The sequence below is a fragment of the Stegodyphus dumicola genome, chromosome 5 (assembly GCF_044657685.1).
Source record: "Stegodyphus dumicola isolate Sdum_Otavi_A_Nest chromosome 5, ASM4465768v1".
NCBI lineage: Eukaryota > Metazoa > Arthropoda > Arachnida > Araneae > Eresidae > Stegodyphus > Stegodyphus dumicola.
In genome coordinates, this window is record NC_140772.1 from 34,247,958 (window position 1) to 34,269,773 (window position 21,816).

At 31.0% G+C, this 21,816-nt stretch overlaps 1 protein-coding gene across 1 annotated transcript in view; it reads left to right on the top strand.

Annotated features, from left to right (window-relative positions):
* Positions 1-21,816, top strand: part of aux (cyclin-G-associated kinase) — a 113,214-nt gene that overhangs the window by 68,026 nt on the left and 23,372 nt on the right. Inside the window, exons 15-20 of the mRNA XM_085816562.1 lie at positions 3,088-3,168; positions 6,546-6,663; positions 14,114-14,193; positions 19,187-19,368; positions 19,478-19,557; positions 20,811-21,069. Coding sequence (XP_085672688.1) covers positions 3,088-3,168; positions 6,546-6,663; positions 14,114-14,193; positions 19,187-19,368; positions 19,478-19,557; positions 20,811-21,069 — 800 coding nt within the window. The remainder of the gene's footprint in view (positions 1-3,087; positions 3,169-6,545; positions 6,664-14,113; positions 14,194-19,186; positions 19,369-19,477; positions 19,558-20,810; positions 21,070-21,816) is intronic.

Below are 21,816 nucleotides of genomic sequence, written 5' to 3' on the forward strand. Positions count from 1 at the left end.
TAGAGAGCGCGTGTTCTTCCTGCTGAAACTTATGTTACTAGTTTGCTGTTTTATGATAAGAAATCCTGTCCTCTACATTGATTTATTCTTGCCAGTAGTGCTTTCAACTCAGTATGAGCTAAGAGCCAACTTTCACGTTTAATTTACTCCATAGCTTTTACGTATTTGATACTTAAATTTAGTTTTAAATTTGAATTTTCTGCTTTGCTCACAAAAATTGTTGGCTGATCAGTAAGCACCAGGCGTGCTTTCTGTTCAACTTGCTTAGTTTTAAATAAAAGGGTCTTTTGCACCCTTGTTCATGTTCCTGTTTTCATTTTTGATGTAACGATAAGTCACTTACAGTCTTGTTTGAGGATTAGCCGCAAGTTTAGTAAAAGGGAAATCTAAATATTTCATAGAAATTTTAGCAATTTTTAAAATGTGCTAATTAAAAACAAATCAGTACTTTTTTTTTGAAAATAGAAAAAATGGGGTGGGGGACCATTTAATATTATGTGGCATGGGTCAGTCATAAACTGAAGATGAAAATAAGACAGTTACTATAAATTAAAACATTTTTGTGTGAAATAAATTTTCGGGCAGAACTGAAATTAAGTACCAAATTGTAGATGCAAATAACTATAAAATAATTCATTTTTGCAAAGCTTAGTATTTAGCCATAATTTGAAACGTATTTACAAAAGAGTCCAGGTTTATTTTGTGTTAAAAAAAAAAAAAAAAAAAAAAAAAAAACTGTCCCAAATGGGATATTAATCCTAAAATGACATTTTGTATTGAAACACTTAAATGCGTTCACTTTTAAAATTTTTGCCACCAAGTATTATTGTCCTGTATGGTATTTAAAGAAATTAGATAATTAAAAATCTGCATGAAAGTACATATGTTTCTTGCATTGTAAAAAAATAACGGTACCTAGAACCATCAAATTTTTTATAATGTAGTCCTCTACCTGAACATGGGCACCTGAAAGCCTGAATTATTTATTTTTTAAATTTTTGTATTGTGTATTATCTGTTTCATATTTTGTAAAACTTTAACAAATTTTTTATTAAACTCAATTAACATTTCAATGATTTCAGACAAGCAATGGCAACATTGTATGGGAAAAAAAAAATTTTATCTCCAGTGCATGAGACTGCCTACCAGAAATTCTAAACATATGCTGTTTTTAAATATTTTGTGATTTTGCTGTAGAATCAAATTTTATGTGGCATAAGTGCCAAGAACATTATATTTAATAAATAAAGTAAACACACAAAGCGTTGGTAATAAAAAGACACACAAAAAAGTTTTATAAAGCCATCTTAGTAAGAAAACTGAACATTGATATGTTAAATGGAGAAAAGATTGGGATGGGAACAGAATACTGTATGCTAATACTTAACACTGCATCGAGAATCGTAAACATGTACTGCTTTTAGAAATTTTATAATTCAGCTGTTGAATTGTATGTGGCATAAGTGTTCAGAAAAGGATGCTTAATAATGAAACAAAAAAGAAGTAGGTTTAGTATGAGTGGGTGTAACAGCAGACTGGTAGACAGTGAGCTGAGCGAGAGCATAAAAACTTTTAACAAACCCTTTTGGGTGACTGTTAAAATCTGAAACCTTTCAGGTTTTTTTTCTTTCATTCTTTTTTTTCCCCTTCTTCCTTTCTTTTTCAGAAATGTATATTGATTCAGTGCTAAAACTAAATCTAATATGTATCATAACTCATTTGTTTTAAGGCATGAAAAGAGCATTTCAAATTTTTTAGCTAGTTTCTAGAAACACAGGTTGTGTTTTCCCTTTTTCTTTGTGCATTGTGCATATGTAGATAGTCATGTATTATGGGATCTACCACTTTTAGTTCATTATTAATTTTAAAATAGTTTCAGTAAAAGTGGTTGTGATTTTAGATTACCATATTATTACACCTTCGTATTTTAAAATAGTGTTTTATTGGGGCCATCTAAGAAATAACTAAAAGTAATAGATTGCACACTATATGTATTACTCATATACTCTTTTGCATATGCCTTTACAAATATGTTTTTTCTTGAATGAAACTATGTGCTGATTTGAGAGGTATTTGTTTTCTCCTCAGTATATTTTACCTAATAAAAGGGAAAAATAACATATTATATATATAGTATTGAAGGTATAGCTACATGAAATTTTGTGAATTAACTATTTTTTAATACTTGACAAAGTTTTAATTACATTTAAAAATACCATAATTAAAAATATGGCATTTTAAACTTGACTAAAATTTTTATATGTTAAATATAGTAAAAGATTTGAAATCTGTGCAGCTTCACCCATGTTAACAATGAAATGTGGATTGTTTTAGCTATTTTTGTCAACAATTAGGCATGTTTTGTCACTGTGAGGGAAGCTACCATACTCTATTGATATCACATTTATAATTGTTGGCAAATAAATTATTTCCCCAAATCATTAAATTTTTCTAACTATGATTAACTCTGTGCTGTTTTAATTGAGCAATTAACTTTTTGTTGAGACTAGAACTAAAAATGATGCTTTTTCATCATATCAAAATGATAGGCTTTTTTTTAAAAAAAAACACCCACTCTCAATATTTTTGCAGGTATCTCTTGAATATATAAATTTAGAGTATAAGACTATATAAATAGGAAATCTGCAATTATTGTTACATAGTTGAGGAGAGTGTTCAAACTAAAACACCATAAAGTTTTAAAGCAAGCAACTGTAAACAAATGTAGGGGGGGGTTGTAAAAAATTATTTTTACATATATTTATCCTTATTTTCATTTTAAGTAAAATTATATTTAATACTTATTTCTCTATTAAAACAGTCCAAAAGAAATGAATTGCATTTATGTTCCTTAAAAAATATTTGTTACGTATTTATGTGTATATTTTAATTCTTTCCTTTTTTGATCTACATATAAGAGTTTTCCATTTATGACCTGAAATCCACAAGATTTTAAGATTTGGTCAACCTCATGTTCCAAGCTGAACAGATTTTTGATCTTCTGCTATACTTAATTGGAACATTTTATACTAGTGGAATGAAATCTAATCAATATCTATTTTAATTGAAATTCCAACTGATTTTTAGGGATGGCTGTAGACCATTTATTGAAGTATACATTGGCGAAGACAGAGTTTTCACTACTTCTCAGGAATATGAAAGAATTAGGTAATATATGTTAAAATTAAGTGCATTTCTGTTAAATTGGTACATATGGCTTTATTGAAAAGATCAATCCAAGCATAATTCCTCTGTTAAATTGTAATTATTAACTTTTTGCAGCTGATTTTCTCTGCTCAGAAGTTACTTAAAATTATAAAAGTTACAGGGGAGGGGAAAAAAAAACTGATTTCAATAAAAGTAAACCTGAGTAATGTTTTTTTATTAATTTTATTTTGGACTGATAATTTGGTCTTGAGATCTTTTTATAAAAATTATTGTTCAGAATTGTTATTCATTTAAAAAATTATAACTTTTAATAATTTTCAGAAAATTAAACTTTGTTTTACCATTTTATTTCGAATTTTAAAACTTATATTTAAAGTGAATTTATGTGTGTTATACTCTTATTTTGAGCACAATTTTTGTCATACATTTTAATGAAAATATTTAGCTCAAAACTCATTTTTATAATCATAAAACTCCCATTTCAGCAAGTCTTTATTTGCATCTGTTTTGTTTCAGCCAGAAGACTGATGTATATATATATATATATATAAAGGTAAGATGTGTATATCACACAAGGCCTTTTACAGTCAGCATCAAAGCAGCCATGAATGGTTTTTTGAATCTGAAAATGCTTTATAAAAATCTTAATACATTAGGCAGAACTAGAAAGTTACTCGGAATTGAATTCTTAGAAAATGACAGTGGGACTTTTATACATCAGAAGACATACATTAGAGAAATTTTTGAAAAATTTAGATACTTTCAGATACCAATAACTTCACTTCCCATTGTTGAAATTTCTTGGCTATTTCAATAGTACTAAATCATACAAGTTAAATTTAGGATTAAACATCTAAATGTATATTATTGTTCAGATGCTTATTATATGCAAGTATAGTGATGATCGTGTATATATGGATGGATTTATATTATACTGAGACAAAGTGCCAGTAATTTGAAAAACTTGTAAACATAAAAGTGTATGCTTATCAGCTATGGAGGTAGAGTATAATGCTTTATCAGAAGCTGCAAAGGAGTTGATGTGGACGAAAAGTATCTTAAAAGATGAATTTGAAGTTCCGTTTAAAAGAATGTAAACTGTTTTGTGATAATAAATCTGCTAATGGTTTTTCTAGATCACACATAGAAAATAAACTAGGCACATTAACTTGCAGCATCGCTTTATTGGAACACTGCTGAGTGATGGAGTGTTTGAGTTGTGAGTTCATCTCCAACAAATTAAAGAATGTAGACTTATTTAAGAAAGCAGTAACTGCTATGGATTTGAAAAAGTTTTGTTTAACTGTTTACAATATTCAAGAAAAAGTATTATGTCCATGTTATAGAACTGAAATGTGTAATTTTTTCTAAGTGTATGTCTGTAATTTTTTTTTTACTTTGCATGAGAAAAAGAAGGCTGTTATTGGCTTAATGTTTTGCTTTTCTCATGCAAATTTGATCAGAGGTCAGTTGGTGGTAAACTAAGGTGTTGCCCCTGATTGGCTGTTGATGTAGTATTGGCAGATTGCCCATTGGCATATTGTGATGTATTTAAATGGAAGTCTGTGAGCTCAGATGTACTCACTCAGTTTTTCTTTTGCTTTGGTTTGAATGTAGAGGCTGCTGTTGCAGCCTAGTTGTTTTAGAGTAAAATAAATGTTAGTTTTGTTTATATATGTTCTGGTGATATTATTTCTGAAAAGCTAAGTATGCGTTTTTAGAAATTGCTGCACTTCCAATGCCACACACCTCCATCTCCTGTGCCAGGTGTAGGCATATTTGCTTGCTTGAGTGTCGACTCTTTAACTATGTAATATTTTATATTTTATTTTCACTTCGCATCTTCCTGATAGTGAAAGAGCCTCTAGATTTTGCATTTCATCTGTGCTTAGGTCCCTAGACATTGTACCTGCTAGAACCTGCAGTGCTTCTGCTGATGTTCTAAAAGCTGAGGGCATTTTGAGTAGCAATATTTGCTGGATCTGTTGTAGCTTTTGACACATCCATGCTGTGTTGTTCATCCACACTGGGTTGCTATATAGGATCATTCGTTTTATGGCCTTTAAGTGCAGTTCCTTAGTACAATTCTTTCATGATTCCATATGCTATTCACTGTTCTGCTGTATTTATTTATTACTTGGTTTTGCTTTGTCCCTAACTGAAATTAAATGGGCGACTCAAGTTAATTTCTTATCCAGTAAAGTGTAGGTAGGTCATAGTATTTTGTTTTCTTAAGGAGATCCCCCTGCCATTTTATGCATGGGGGATTATCTGCTAATTTTTATCCTTTCACTAATATGTTCATCTGTCTTTTCTACACTGGTTTTAAGTTTATGTTGCTCTTCAACACAATTTCTGCTTTCTTCTCTATTGTGCTTTAATTTCTTCCACTGATTATCAAGCTAAAATTGTCAGCATATGACTGGGTTTGAGCATTTTCTCCTTGAGAAAATATCCAGCTTTAAAGCTGTATTAGCTATTATGTTCCTGAGTATAGGTCCTATATTCAAATCCTGGGCTTCTTTTGTTGTATTCTGCTGTAACATTTACTGCATTTCTATTGTATGTTTTTTATCCTTTCCTCCATGTAGCTTCTTACTAGTTTGCAGAGAATCAGAGGGCATCTAAATTCTTTGAGTCTTGCTTTCAGCACCGGCTGTAATGGTTAATTAAAAGCTGATGTTACATCCAAAATGGTTATGCTAGAATGCAGATTTTCTCTTCTATTCTGGAGTGTGGTTTCTTTGATATTGTTAAGAACATGTATAGTACTTTTACCTTTAGTGAAGCCAAGTTGTACAAGGCTTACAAGGATATTCTTTTTAAGATGATAGGTCATTTATTGAGTAACCATTTTGTGTAAGACTTTCCTTCCATATTTTTCCTTGAGTTTGGAAAGTACCTTAGCTCAAGGCATTTATTTAGACTCTGAACTAAGAGGTCTTTATATTGCTTCTGTTGTGAGATTGTCTGGTCATGTTTCTTCTAATTTCTGAATATGAAAAGGTAATGCCAAGGTGTAAACCTTTGAACTATTCACCAAAATATGTTGCCTTACAACTGAAACTTATACTTATTTATGCAGCTTGAATTAGTTAAACGGGCAAATTTTTTACAGTGAAAAAATTGATGACTATCATTTCTTTTTGAATCACAATTTTCATTTATAGCTAATGTAGGATATAAATATTGTTTTAGCAGTTGATGAATACTAGAAATATGCTAAAATTTCTAGCTAGATCATGAATACTAGCTAGAAATCTGAATTCCAAGACAAAATTTTCTTGATTAAACATCCGTACATTTTTTATTAATTTATTGTTTCTTTCATTGAAAAATATTATAATTTACTAATGTTACATATTTTTAATTTTCAGACACTTTAATCTTACAGACAGTGAAGTGAATATTCCCTTAAAAACTGTAGTTTCAGGTGATATAACAATAGTAGCATACCATGCAAGATCTACGTTTGGAGGGAAAGTGCAAGGAAAGGTACTATTTTAAAATAAAATTCTTAAACTAAAACTTCATGAATATTGTTTTGTACTTTTTCTTCCGTTATGTACAGTGAACTTTATATTGGCATTTTCCTCTGTGAAACAACCATCATACCAGTAGTATTTTAAATACGTGACCATCTCTAATTGAACGCAAAAAGTGGCTGGAATTATTAGTTATCATCCTAGAAAGGAATTATTGTATTTAGTTCTTTTAGAATTATAATTTTTTTATACTAGTTTTTTTTTTTTTTTTTTATTTTTTTTAACAAGTATAGCAAAACTTATTAAGTTATAGTGACTTTTGGGAAAGCATTGCCAAATTTGGTGATTTTCGGTATTGGTTTTGTTAATTATGGAAAACATTATGTTATCTAATTAAAGCAATTCTTAATGGAATGATAGCATTAATTTAATCTCCATTTGGAAGTCATAGAACTTAGTGAATAGATATTGCAAGAAAACTAAAAATATTCTTTACTTTTGCTTTTGTAAGCAAAATATAAATTGCTGCTGATGTGAGTTAGTTTACTTCAGCATAGATTTTGATAAGAAGCCATGACCATTAGCTTAATGAATTATACCAAACTGTTCACTGTTAAGAAGGATTTAAAAGCTGTGTTTTTGGGGAAAAAAAAAAAAAAAAAAATACTAGATGCACCTGGGAGGGAGATTTCAATATTATAGTAGCTTATATTGTGTTTTAAGTTTTCCTGGTTAATGAAGCTTCTGGTGCCATAATGGTAATGTCCAGTAGCACTTTGAGACCAAAAGTTTATATTACAAAATCGGGGAATGAAAAGCTCTTTTGTCTTATTTTATTGGATCATCATTTAATTTTGCATAAAAGTTAAAGAACATTATGAAAAATAATGTAAATAAAAAATTTCAAGGCTATTAACATTTCATATATTTTATTTATATTAATTATGATTTGTCATGCAAATTTATAATTAATATGAGAATATTTTTCATGAAAAATTTAAAGCATGAAATATAGTTGCATTATCTATATTGAAAGAACAATGACCTCGAATTCTAAATTTGAACAAGAATGTCTTCTGTAGAATTTTAAGTGAAGAGCAAATTTTGTTATCTTTTGCTTATCTAGATGCAAAATAAGCATATGTCAAATTTTGTTCAGAAAAGAAGGTTCAGTTTTCAAGTCATCAAAGCATAATTCTTTACACCATCGTCTTATAAAATGAATTTTTTTATTTAAAAATTTTATCTTTGTTATAGAAACATATATATTGTTAGACTGGCATTAAGAAAAAAAGAAATATAGGAAACTAATTTCTGTTTTCTTTCGTTCCTTATTTCACGAAAGGCTTTTTAATTTATTACCTTTTAAAAATAATGATAAAATTTTAAATGGAATAAAAAGGAGAGACCTATGCCCTGAATTTTCAATTGTTGCTTTAAAGCCTTGTATTTTGCAGCTAAGATATTAATAACCTTGACAATCAAATGAACTCGGATCTTTTTTTTTTTTCTGCTAGTTTTACTATTTTAATTTTCAAGCATTGTATTTAAAACCTCCTCTTGCTGTTATCAATGACTCTAAAGTTGTGTGCTCTTTTTGTTAATGATGCCTAGCATGGGAGAAAGATTATACAGAATTTAATAATCATTTTGAAGTCTAATATTTATATATGTGAGTTTTTAAGTGCTGAATGCTCTGTGTTACTGACTATGTAAAGCTGAATGTATGGAATATATATTCTTATTTATTTGAAAATTCTGGTAGTGTTTTTAATAAGAGTAGAATATATTTAAGTATTTATCTTCAACTGTATTTTTGTAATCACATACATGTAGTGAAGTTCCCCCCTCCACCTGTCAACCTAATTGTTCAAAAGAGCAAATTCCATTTATTAACACAAAACTGGTGATATTTATAATTGATCAATAGCCTTGTGAATAAGAATAAGGAATGCTGGTATTCCATTTTAAGCTTTATCTCATACTAAATAAATGGTTGGCTGTAAGTATATAATAAAAATATGAGCCTATTTTCTTAGAAAGCTTTCCACAAAGAACAGGTAACTTTTGAGTGCTTGACAAATGACTTAACCTAACCTAAAATAGATTCAATTATAATATAATATATAGTTAATTTATTTGATATATTCTTTGTAGAAGCGAGAACTATTTCTGTTATTACAGAAGTTGGGAATTCGTGACTAATGTTATTTTAAATGAGTCAGTTGCATGAAATATCAGAAAACAGCAATGAAGTATCTAAGTGACTTTGATTCAGTAGGTGTGAAGAAAAGTGTCTTCTGCTGCATATTAATTTTCTGCATTTTAAAATTTTTTCAAGCACTTGTTTAGTTGTTATGAAATTTTTCCAAACATTCATTTAAAATATATATATATTGGTTAGAATTTGATAAACTGGTTAACTAGCAACAGTGTGAGAAATCACACACAATAAGTTCAATAAAAGCAAAATGCAGAATAGTTTCTCAGAAGAAAAACTCAGTTGGCATTTTCAACCAAGAACTTAACAGCCTGATTTGCTTTCTTAGAAGTTATTCTTTTTCATATCGTTGCTTTCATTCGTGAGGTGCATTTTTCGAATATTTGGAGTGATCATTTCTGCATTATTTGTAATTGGAGGAATGTTGTATAGTCCTGTAAACTTTAGTTAAAAACATAATATGGCCGAAATTTAGATATTTATGACCAGAATGAGGCATAAACAGTATAAAGGCATTCATATCAGGTTAAGGCATAAAGAGTGTGTATCAGATTAATGATATATTATCTTGTATAGTATCATTATCAGAAGCTGGTAGCTTTTCAGTCTTCTATGAGTAATGTTTTCATGAAACAAGTTAATTCTGTTGATTTCAATAAAGCAGTTCTTGAACATTGTAGCTTATTTGAAAATTGTTGCAAATGAAGTATATCTCTTTTTGTCTTATTTTTCAAATTTAGTCAAAAATGTGTTTTAGAGTAACGGGTATTTTAAATTTATTATTTTTAAGTTATTTCATTATATGCTTATATTGGTGTTAGAATAATGAATTAATATGTGAGAGTCAATTAGAAGTAATGAAAACCGCACTTAATCTGTAAAAATCTGAAGATGTTGAATGGTTGTAAAGAATAAAGTAATGAAACCTAATACAGTCAAAAGTCGTTAATCCGGACTCGCCAGGACTTCGCCGATTCCGGATTATCGATTTTTCCGGATTATAGATCATTAGTTTAAATCTTGTAAGATGGCATGTAGAAATTCTAAAATTAAAAATATGAAACTGTAATTTATGAAATAAAGAACAATTATGATCTAAAGAATATCAAAATTTACAAAAAAAAAAAAAAAAAAAAAAGCTTAATATTTTATTTGTTTACTTTATTAAACATTTCGTTCAATGTAAGTTGTTTCGTTTTATGTGATAATACTTTCTGTTTAATTATATAAACAGACATAATTTCTTGTTCAGTTACAAAGTTCCGTTGTTCAAGTCCCGTAATTGCTGTGCCGAGAATACCGACTAACTTGTCAATCAAAATTTTTTCGTTTTCACTAACCTCTCTGCCACCTTCTTCATGTCTTTATCCATTTTTTGCAGCAATTCCACTTTTTGTTTGATGGACATCGAAACATACTTTCGTTTTGTAGATCCTTTGGGAGCTCCAGCATCGGAAATTCTATTTGACATAATCGAAAATTCAAGTTTACTTTTATGAAATTGCTCTTACGGTCTGCAAAAAATAATAAGTCACATCCAATTCGAAGATTAAGGAACAACGCAATCATCAATAACTGAAATAGATAATTAGATAATTTTAGCTTATACCGTCCGTTATATATTAAACGCGCACGTGAAAACGTATTCTGCGCTTGCGCATACGCATATGCACAGTTGTAAAGGTCTTATGCACACGCGTAAATGCCTATGCGCATGTGACAACGCGGTGCATGCGCAGAAAGTTTTTAGCTTTGAGGTCTGGATTATAGATCATTCCGGATTATGAGTGTCCGAAATAACGACTTTTGACTGTATAGAGGATGTAAACATTCATTTATGTAAAAAAAATTAAGATGATAAAAAATATATGTATTTATGAAAGCAAAGATGTTCAAAGGTTGTAAAATTTAAAGAAATAAAAGTTACTAGAAAAAGCAGCTAATGCTATCAAATATTTCCTTGGTTTCGTAAACATTTAAATATTAATTTTTCGCTAAATAATGTATTTGTACGTTGTTCATAATGATGAATAAGCGTATGCAATATCCATCCACTTCTACATAATAAATTTGATTTATTTTATTTCCATTTAATGTGTCCTTTTAACTTTTACACTAAGTTTATATATATAGAAGCTAGTTTATATCATGTTTTCTTTTTTAATTTGTTGTAAAATATTTTATATTGTGTGTGTAATAGCAGTGAGGAAATTTTTTACTTTATTGACAGCCAGTTTAACAAGTAAAACCTGTTTTATTATTACAGTACAAAGTCCGAAATCCGGATGTCCATTATTCGGAATGATCTAAAATCTGGACCTCAAAGCCACAAACTTTTTTTTTTTTTTTTTAAATGCTTTACGCATGCACATTTGATTTTCTCTTCCATAATAAAATATGTGGAGATTTTCACCTAAAAATTCCGATTCTTGATTTCATTTAGGCATTAAAAAAAATACCTTGTTTTGGAAAAACAATCATGTAAGCATAAATTTTTTAGATTAATAATTTGGCTCTGTAGCTGTCATACATCTCAAACTAAAACATTCACCTATTTTATATCCCTGATGCCAACCTGGCGAGTCATTATTTATTATATTTTGCTTTTATCACCGCATGTTTATCAATACATGACAGCTTCAGTAATAACTCATGCCGTGATGTCTAAACTTCTTTTTTATATTAGTAATTGAATAACAAGAGTATGGCAACCTTTTATGCTAACATTACGGTTGGCGATGATTATAAAATGCTCTAAGAAATGTTGACGAGGAAAAATTCAACAAAAATTTCTTTTCATATGCTAAAAATATATTTTGTTAATTAAACTCATAGGCCAAAAGATTACATTTAGTGCTATTTTAATTAAGAATAACTGATATGTTATTCTCCATAAAACCAGAAGTGGTGGCAGAATATGTCAGCACCGGATGGCAGAATTTAGGGAAGACAAAATTTTCGGAATTTGGGGAAGCACCGAGCGACAAAATTAAGGTATGAGAAGTTTTTTTATAATGCAAACTTTTCGTAATTGGAAAACATGCAGAACCTCGAGCGACGATGATTTTCCCTGTTATATATCATGGAAATAAGAGAGCATACTAGATGACACAAACATTAATGAATAATTGGTTTGAAAATCATTTTATACACGAGAATGGGCAACATTTGAATTCGGTTGGTTTACCTGATGACTCAAAAATAGTCCTGATTGTAGACACCTGTTCGGCTCATACTTCACTTAAAGTTTTAGTGAAAGATAATGTGTCTGTATTATTCTTTTCACCAAATTGCACGTCTGTCATTCAGCCTATGGATATCGGAATAGTACCCGTGCTGAAATGCAAATGTAAAGTAGCATTTTTTAAATTCTTGTTAAATTTCTTGAACAATGGCAAGACTATTCAAGAATTTTTTAAATATTTTGGCATAAAATCTGCTGTGTGGAGCATTGCAAAATCGTGGAAGGATGTGTCTCCATATACAGTACAAAGTCTTTAATCCGGACTCATCGGGACTTCGGCGATTCCAGATTAGGGGTTTTTCCCGATTATAGATCATCAGTTTAAATCTGGTAAGATGGCATGCAGAAATTATAAAATTAAAAATATGAAACCGTAATTTATGAAATAAAGAACAATTATGATCTAAAGGGTATCAAAATTTACAAAAAGAAAAAGCTTAATATTTATTTGTTTACTTTATTAAACATTTCTTTCAATGTAAGTTGTTTCGTTTTATGTGATAATACTTTCTCTTTAGTTCCATAAACAGACATAATTTCTTGTTCAGTTTCAAAGTTCCGCTGTTCAAGTCCTGTAATTGCTTTCATGAGAGTACCGACTAACTTGTCAATCGAAATTTTTTCGTTTTCACTAACCTCTCTGTCACTTTCTTCATGCCTTTACCCATTTTTTGCAACAATTATACTTTTTGTTTAATGGACATCGAAACATGCTTTCGCTTTGTAGACCCTTCGGCAGCTCCAGAATCGGAAACTCTATTTGACATAATTGAAAGTTCAAGCTTACTTTTTATAAAATTGCTCTAACAGTCTGCAAAAAATAATAAGCCGGATCCAATTAGAAGATTAAGGAACAATGCAATCTGCAACATTAACTGAAAGAGATAATTAGATAATTTTAGCCTAGCTTATACCGTCTGTTACACATTAAACATGCATGTGTAAACATATTATGAGCATGCATAAACGCTACGTAAAGGTATTATGTGCATGCGTAAACGTTACTTTCTGCACATGCGTAAACGCTACGCTTGGCATAGCTACAAACTACAGCTACAAGCTGTTTGTAGCTGTAGACTAAGTTTGTAAGCTTAGTCTACTTCTTACTAAGCTTACAAACTTTTTTTGTAAGCTGTAGACTTAAGTTTGTGTTAAGATTGTTTGTAGCTGTAGACTGTAGTTGTAAACTTTGAGAACAGCTACAAACTTTCTGTAGCTGTTCTCAAAGCTACAGAAAGTTTGTAGCTTTGAGGTCTGGATTATAGATCATTCGGAATTATGGATGTCTGGATTAAAGACTTTGTACTGTACTTTAAAAAGTGCTTGGCATAATTTATGGCCAGCTACCATATTTCATGGTGAGGATGATTATGACGATAGCTGCGAATTTGAAGGTTTTCGGATATCGTAAACTAAAGATGAAATTTCCCAAATAAATGGATTTTGTTAAGAAATGTGAAGAAGCGGTAATAGATAAAGACAATATAACAGAAGAGTTTCATTGCAATGACAATGCCTCAGTCATCAATCAATTAAAGGATGGCGAAATCTGTAGTATGGTTCTAGATCCAGAAAATATCACTATTGTTAGTGAAGAAAGTGGATGAAAGGTTATCGAAGACAAAAAAATTTTGATTGACAATTTAGTCGGTATTCTCGACACGGCAATTACAGGACTTGAACAATGGAACTTTGTAATTGAACAAGAAATTATGTCTGTTTATAAAATTAAAAATTGCTCTTTATTTCATAAATTACAATTTCTTATTTTTAATTTCATTATTTCTGCATGCCATCTTACCAGATTTAAATTGATCTAATATCCGAAAAAAATCTCAAATCTGGAATCGCCGAAGTCCCGACGAGTCCGTATTTTGGACTTTGTACTGTATTATTATTTCATTTGATGATAATAGGTTGGGTACATGTTTATTTATTAAATTTTGAGAAACAAATCTTTATTTTATTTTAATCATGTAATTAAATTTTTTATAGGTGACTGCAATTAAAATCTTCCAGCTGCAGCTAAATACTAGTTTTATAAATCCAGGAGCGCAGTCTTTATCATTCAATAGGTATGCAGATGTCTTTTCTGTATAAATTTGCTAATAATCAAGCAATGTTCTTGAATACATACTCAGATTTGTGTTTTTTGTTGTTAGAACGATCTTCAAAATCCTAAGTTTTAAATATCTGTATAAATTTAAAGTTGGGAAAAAATGCAGTCCTTTGTTTGATACCTTTGAAACAAGGGTATTATTAACTTTAAATCAATAATTTTATTCAAAATCTTTGCCAAATTAATTTTTTTGCTCCCTAATTTAAAATTTAGCATTGTCATGTTTCACTGATTTGATCTATATAAATATTCGGCATTTTTTTACTTAGCCATAGCTTATTTTGCTTTAATAGGTTATTTTTATAATATTTAATGTACTGGATTTGAATATTTTTTTGTGTATCACTGCTTAAAGAAAAATGCTCTTTTGCATGAAGACTTTATTATGAAAGTAATTAAAAAAGAAGTATTTAGGTAACTAAAAATGGAGTGCATAAATTTATGCTTTTGTTAATATCAGAGCTGTAAAAATACTAGAAATTAATTCAAAGCTAAATCTTTTGATAGTTTTTTTTTTTGGGGGGGGGGGAGGGAATAATCCTTGTATGCTTTCAAAATACTGTTTTGTAAAATATCAGTTATTATTATTCATGAAACCTATTGATATTCAGTGTTTTATATTTCATTTTAAAATAGGTTACGCCTTATAATTTATTAGTAAGATAAATATTTTGTATAGTATGTACTTGAAAATATTCGTCGTACATTAAGGTTCACTTGGTAGATGTATTATGTATTTATAATTGTTACTGTTTATCTAATTTTTAAACTTATAACTACACTCATGTCCATAAATTAAGGATAATTCGGAGTCGCACGGAAATCAAACTCTAAAATAAATATATCACCTGTAAAATCACTAAATACATCATCAAGAATCATTTGCAAATTTCAGGAAGTAACCAGACGACACCGATGGTACGTCACAATGATGAGAGTGTAAGAGAGTGATATATAAGGAATACAGGCAAAGAAGTAAAATTGTTCGCAGGCGCTTTATAAGCATTTCAGTGCGATAACCGAATAGTTATGACACAAAGGACGCATTTGGATGATTTTTTACGTGGTAGAATTATCGACCGTCTGGAATGTGGGCGTACTCAACTTGAAGTATCAGACGAACTTGGAATTGCCCAGAGTGTCGTCTCCAGGCTTTGGCAACGATTCAAAGATGATGGTAATGTGAGTAGACGTTACAACACAGGTCGCCCCAGAGTTACAACGCCGAATGAGGACTGGTATTTGGTAGTTACTGCCAAAAGAAACAGGCGGAGCACAGCCTCAGACCTGTCTCGTCAGCTCTCTTCAGCCACTGGTATGACAATTTCAAGGCAGACCGTGTACAGACACTTAGGGCAGATTGGTCTATATGCTCGTAAACCTGTCAGATGCGTTCCACTTACTGCAACTCACTGTCGCCTGCAGTTAACCTGGAGTAGAGAGCATGTGCATTGTGGACACCACAACAGTGGGCTTGTGTGATGTTTTCTGACGAGTCCAGGTTTAGCTTGCAGTCTGATTCTCGCCGGACTTTCATATGGAGAGCTCTAGGTACCCATTACCACCAAGGAAACATCATTGAACAACACCGTTACGGTGGTGCAGGAGTGCTCGTTTGGGGTGGAATTATTCTGGGTTCCAGAACTGACCTGCATGTTCAAATTGGGACCATGACAAGCCAAATCTATCAGGACGTCATTCTGGAACAACATGTATGTTTGTTTTGGGCCTCATGGGTGCACAGTTTGTGTTTATGGATGACAATGCCCGTCCTCACCATGCAAACATCGTAAGCGAATGCCTTCAATAGGAGGATATCACCCGTATGGACTGGCCAGCATTCTCACCGGACTTGAATCCAGTAGAGCACGTGTGAGACATGCTTGGCCGACGAGTTGCAGCCCGTCATACTCCTCCTACATGTCTACCGGAACTTCGGAGAGCATTGCTTTTTTAGTGATGTAATAGTCACCAAGATCAGATCGATAATTTGATACTCAGCATGCCTAGGTATTGTACGGACTGTATTGCATCGTCTGGGAGACATACACCAAAAGTCAGTTTCCAACTTACCCCTTTTCCGCACCTAGACCAAGGCCATCTTGATGGGAGAAGGCCAAAGCTAATGTTTGATGACGTCACCGTGATGGGTTTTAAACGAAGTGTAATCACGACTTTCAGAATCCATAGGAATAGCCCAATAACCTCGTTAATAAATCCAGTGTTGATATTATATTATTAAATTGTCCTACTGAATGTATAAGTTCTGCTGCACTTTGCATAGGAAAATCATCAATAATTGTTACAGAATTCAATAATCAACACATAATCAAATTCCCTCCCCATCTTTCTTGTTCACACAAACTATGGGATATGCAATTTCTGCACAGCTTCTTTTATTAAATCAAGTTCTAACAGCTCATCAGTTTGTTCATCGACTCTGGATTTTAAAGTTTCTGGAATCTGGTAGATATGGGACTTTTTCCTTTCTTCATTGGGTTTTAATTTTATTTTGTGAAAACCCATCTTTACAATTTTCACCTTACCCGTAAATAATGATTCATGCTTTCATACGAGTTGTTGAATTTGCTGCTGTTGGTCAGTTGTTAAATGTTCAAGTTGCAGTTTTTGGAGAGCAACTTTCATATCTTGAGACAAAGTTTGCGGAGTTGGATGAATCTGTCCAAATTCTTCTTCGTTTTCTAAAATAACTCCCACAACATTTACTTTAGTGATATACTTTCTAATTTTATTTCACATGAACATGTCTTACTTTTTGAGAGTTTGACTGTATATGAATGAGGTGGACAGTACTTTATAATCTCCCTGGATCAGTCCATCTTGCATAAAGTTTATTAGACAAGTCGGGAGTAAGCAAGTAGACTTTGCTTCCTACTTTGAATTCTTTAGGTATAGCTCGACGATTAAAGTAATTCGAATAAGCTGCCTATTTCTCAGAAGCTATCAAGGATGCGTGATCAGCTGCTCGTTCTAAGTTTATTTTCATTTCTTGTAAATAATCAACAACTGATTGCTTCATATTTAAGGGTATCAGTATTTCACCACTCCAACTAGATTTCAGAACTTTAGTGGACCACGAATCTGGGCCACAACAATATCATTTTTCTACAATTTATTACTTTCAGGAGTAGTTTTATTTTGTGTTTTGCATTTAAATTTTTTCTGACAGTCTTTGACTATATGCTGGAAAGGTCCACAGATATAACAATCCCTTTTAAATGTAGTAATTTTGGCCAAAACATCCGGTTTTTGCATAGGAGGGGGTACATAGCGGGTACTTTTGGTTTCAATATTCGGTGTTTTCTGAGAACAGCTACTGATATCATTTAAAGATTTTCTTTTATAAACGAAGAACGTGTCACATTCCTTTTCGATTTCCATACGATTTAACCAAGTATCGCCCTGTTTTACATTTATATGCATGCTGTTTCATGTTCAAGAGTTTGCATTAATTTATCGGCTACAATTAATTCATGGACTGTATTTAAATCATTCGCATTCCTTAAGGTGCAATAGTATCTCCACTGTGTCATTAACCGGGCTGCAAATTGTGCATGTGTTTCCCCTGTCTGATGTTTAGCCTTTCGAAACATTCTAAATGTGCTTGAGCAATTGGCTGATATTCTTTTAATATTTTATTCTTAAATGCTTTGTAATTTTTGACATCTTCACTAACATAAATCAAAGTGTTTGTTGCATTTTCACCTAAAAGATTTTGGCTTTATCAAAATTTCGGCTTTGTATTCTTCTGACACATTTTTAATCTTAAATGCACTTTCTAGCGAAGAGAAATAAAGTGTCCATGATTCCGGACGAGTCGGGATGGATATCGTTAAAGTTTTTATGCTTTTAATTAAATTTTCTAACGATGTGTTATTCAAAAGATTAAAATTAGATGAAGCTCTAAGTTTCACGATTTCTAATTCGTGGTCCTTCTTTAATTTAAACTTTTCTAATTCTTCAGTTTCAATTCTTCATTCTAATTTTTCATATCATCAGTTATGGATATTAGCATAGATTTAGCAAATTCAGGATCAGTTTTGTAATCATTACTGTTAGTAATTTTATCTTTCAGTTCCGTGAGTTTAAGACTTTGATCAGCATCCTGACCTAGTTCTTTTGCCAACAGGAATAAATCTTGTTTCTTTAGACCTTTAAACGAGAACATTTTGCGACTTTCTTATAACTTCGTAAGTTCAAACTATTATAGTAACTTGTAATTTATCTCATTATACAGTTTACGTTCCTGCAGCTCTGGTCGGGGTTGATGTCTTGCCCGCAATTAATAGACCTTCGATTTACCTTACTAATTTATTCACACAATGTAAACTATATACACTTTATACAAATAGAAATATATCAGTTAATAGATTTGTTAAATTTATAAAATTACCACACTGAGCATTCGGCCTCTTCCACCAAAAGCCAGTCTCCAACTTACCTTTTTTCCCGCCTAGAGAGCGCTCCCTATTTTCAGGGTTACAATTTTGGAGGACCAGGCACTACAGTCCTCAAGTGCTTTGCGTAATCAAATAAACCCCAAACCGCTGACAGTTTAGGGATGTTTCATGTATTTCATATAAAACAACTACAACATTTTACATATGTTATGGGACATTTTCTATTTTCAAAAGACAGTAAAGTGCAGTATGTTTCCTTTTACTTGAATTGTTTATGTAATAAAATTTGGCATCATAAGGATTAAAAAAATAAGTCTAATTAAATTAGAAGTAACTTAGTAGTTCTATTTGTACTTGAACCTGATTTGCCTTCTGTTGTTTTTACAAAAGTTCTTCAATTCTGTGTATTATATTTTACTTCTCTGTTTTAAAGTTCTTTGGCAGTAGATATAAATAATGAAAAATCAATATGCATATTAGAAAAATTTGGCACATTTTTTATTTTGCTTTTGATGTGGTGTCTTTCAGAAGTGAATTAGATGGTATAGAGGAGATTGATAGATACCCAGATAATTTTCATATTGTACTGGGTATTGGAACGATCGAGAAAAATGCCCCTGACATCTTGTCAATTTGCAATGAAATCTCACAGCTGAAGCTAAATCCTCGTTTATTGTTTAACACTGATGAAGAGCTAGAGACCTGTTTATGTAGGTGTAAAAAATTATTTAATTTTCATTTATGAACATTTTCCTCTGTGCATGTTATTAATATATGTATTTATTTGGTTCACAAAAAACCAATATTAATTCCTTTCAGCCCATTTTAATAAGCCCAGTGAATCTTTGAGTACAAAAGGATTGGAGGCTACTCTTGATTGGCAGGAAAAAGAATCCTTTGTAAGCTCTGCATTTGATTTATCACTGCATTGATTTTTTAAAAAAAATCTTGTAAAGGTTGAAATTTTATGCATTAGAGGATTTGCATTGAATATGTGTTTTGTACTCTTAAGCAATGAAATCTTTATAAAGAAACTGAAGTATTTAAAAAATATTATAAACTAGGGGGCCATTGTTATTACCTTTAGCTATTATATTTGGTAAATGTTTAGAGTTCTAACATAACTTACTTTTCCTTTTGAGTAATAACAATAAAAATAACATGAGAGAGTTAGACAAATGAATTTCTAGCTGAACTTGAGCTCAGCAGGAAGATGGTATTGTACAAACCAAATCAGTTAGTAGCATTATAAAAATCCCTTAAGCACGTGCATATCCTCTTTTCACATGCTATCAAAGTAGGAAACCTAAATTTAGATCACTGCTTTGAATTAAGTATTTTTATCTCCTAATTTCATTATCAGAAAATAAAATTAAGTATTTTATGAAAGCTTAATGTATTACAAATACTTCCTGCTGAAAAGAATATCCATCTGACAGTGTTCAGTTTGTTGGCATAGAAAATGTATATCTAAGGGCAAGAATAGATTTGTTTAGAATTAGTTTAAAAGATTTCCAGAAAGAGACATTAAGACTCTTTAAGGTGGAATACTTTTCCATTTATGCTGAATTCTCAACTAAGTTTTCAAATGGGAGTAAATTTGAAAATTTTTCTATTAAAATTTAGTGTTGCTGAATTCTGAAATGAGCAAGTCCGATAATTTTTATTCCATACTTTAAATATGTTTAAATTTTATTGGAGGAAATAACTATGAAGATCTTGTAAAACAATGACATGTATGAGGATTATGCATTCCCATCATGTTTCTCAAAATAAATCTTTGAGGAAGTGATTTTTCCAAAATCAAGCAAAAGTGCAACTATTGTAATTTTTATTTTAAGTAAGCTTTGTTCCTTAAGCTCTTTCTTTATTAACAATATCTTAACATAATATTCGAAGAAAAAAATTTCTCTGAACTCAATTTTGTATAAAATAAAGTTGGTTTAATTTTTCATTCAGAAAACCATTTTTGTCAGTATATATTTTGTACAAAATTTAATTATAATTAGTTTGTAATGCACTACAATGATTAAATAGTGACTTATTTATGCAACTAATGTAAGAATTTAAGGAACTGAATTCTGTTCAGAATACTGATTTCCTATATTTTTTAACACGAAATAATCTAAATGCTGAATTTTTTACTTTTTAGCTTGCACAAGATGGTTCAGAGAGTGATCATTCCACGAGCCCGACTCCAACTCCAAGTACAATTGAAGATTTACAACGAAATCCTTCACCTGTGCCTGAAATTGATCTGTTAAATTTAAGCAATAGCTGTGCTCCTCCTGTTCCTGATCATATGGAGAATAAGGCTGCACCCATTAACCTCTTAGACATTGATTCTGATATCAGTCACTCTCCAAGCAATTTTGATCTCTTAAGTAATCCTGGAACTGTTCCATTAATAGGTTCATATTTTTCTGGTCATTGTTGTGAAAAGTTATAGTTTGATAAGCTTAGGTTTTTGTGGGAGGGGTTTGATCACTAATGTTTCAATGTTATTGCATTCATTATCTCCAGGGGCATTTTATAACACATGTAAAGATTTTTTGTGTATTTCAGCATGATTCTGTCAATTATCATGCAGGCTGCTTACTCTTATTCAACCTATTGTAACCATGTTGATAATCGTGGTTTCTAGTTTATCGTTTATGATCTTTATTGGAGTATTTTGCATGTAGTTTCATTTTTCAATCATTTTTACAATCTCGGGAAAATAAGAAGGCTCAGGCTTCTTATTTTCTCCTAAGATTCCTTCTTATGAATCAGGTCTGTGATATTTGATTGCTTTCTTCTATCCTTTCTTTTCCAGGTATTAAATTCTTTAACAATACTTCTATTAGAATTTTTTGCAAAATATTTATGAAACCTCTTCTGGGTAATCTACCTTGGGAGGGAACTCATCATTTTGATTAATTGGTAGTTCTAGTATTAAAGCTCCATCTGCTAAACATAGTGGCATAAACTTTAACATGTGGCAGAACTAACAAGATCTGAATTGTATGATTGGGATACAAAACTTCAGTTGAGTTGAGATCATCATTTTTGATATATTATCATAGAGATGTGATGTTGGTTATTATCTTGTTGAAGAACATTCTTCCTTCTATTCACTGAAATGGGATCTTTTGTTTAGAGGAGCACTAATTTTGTAT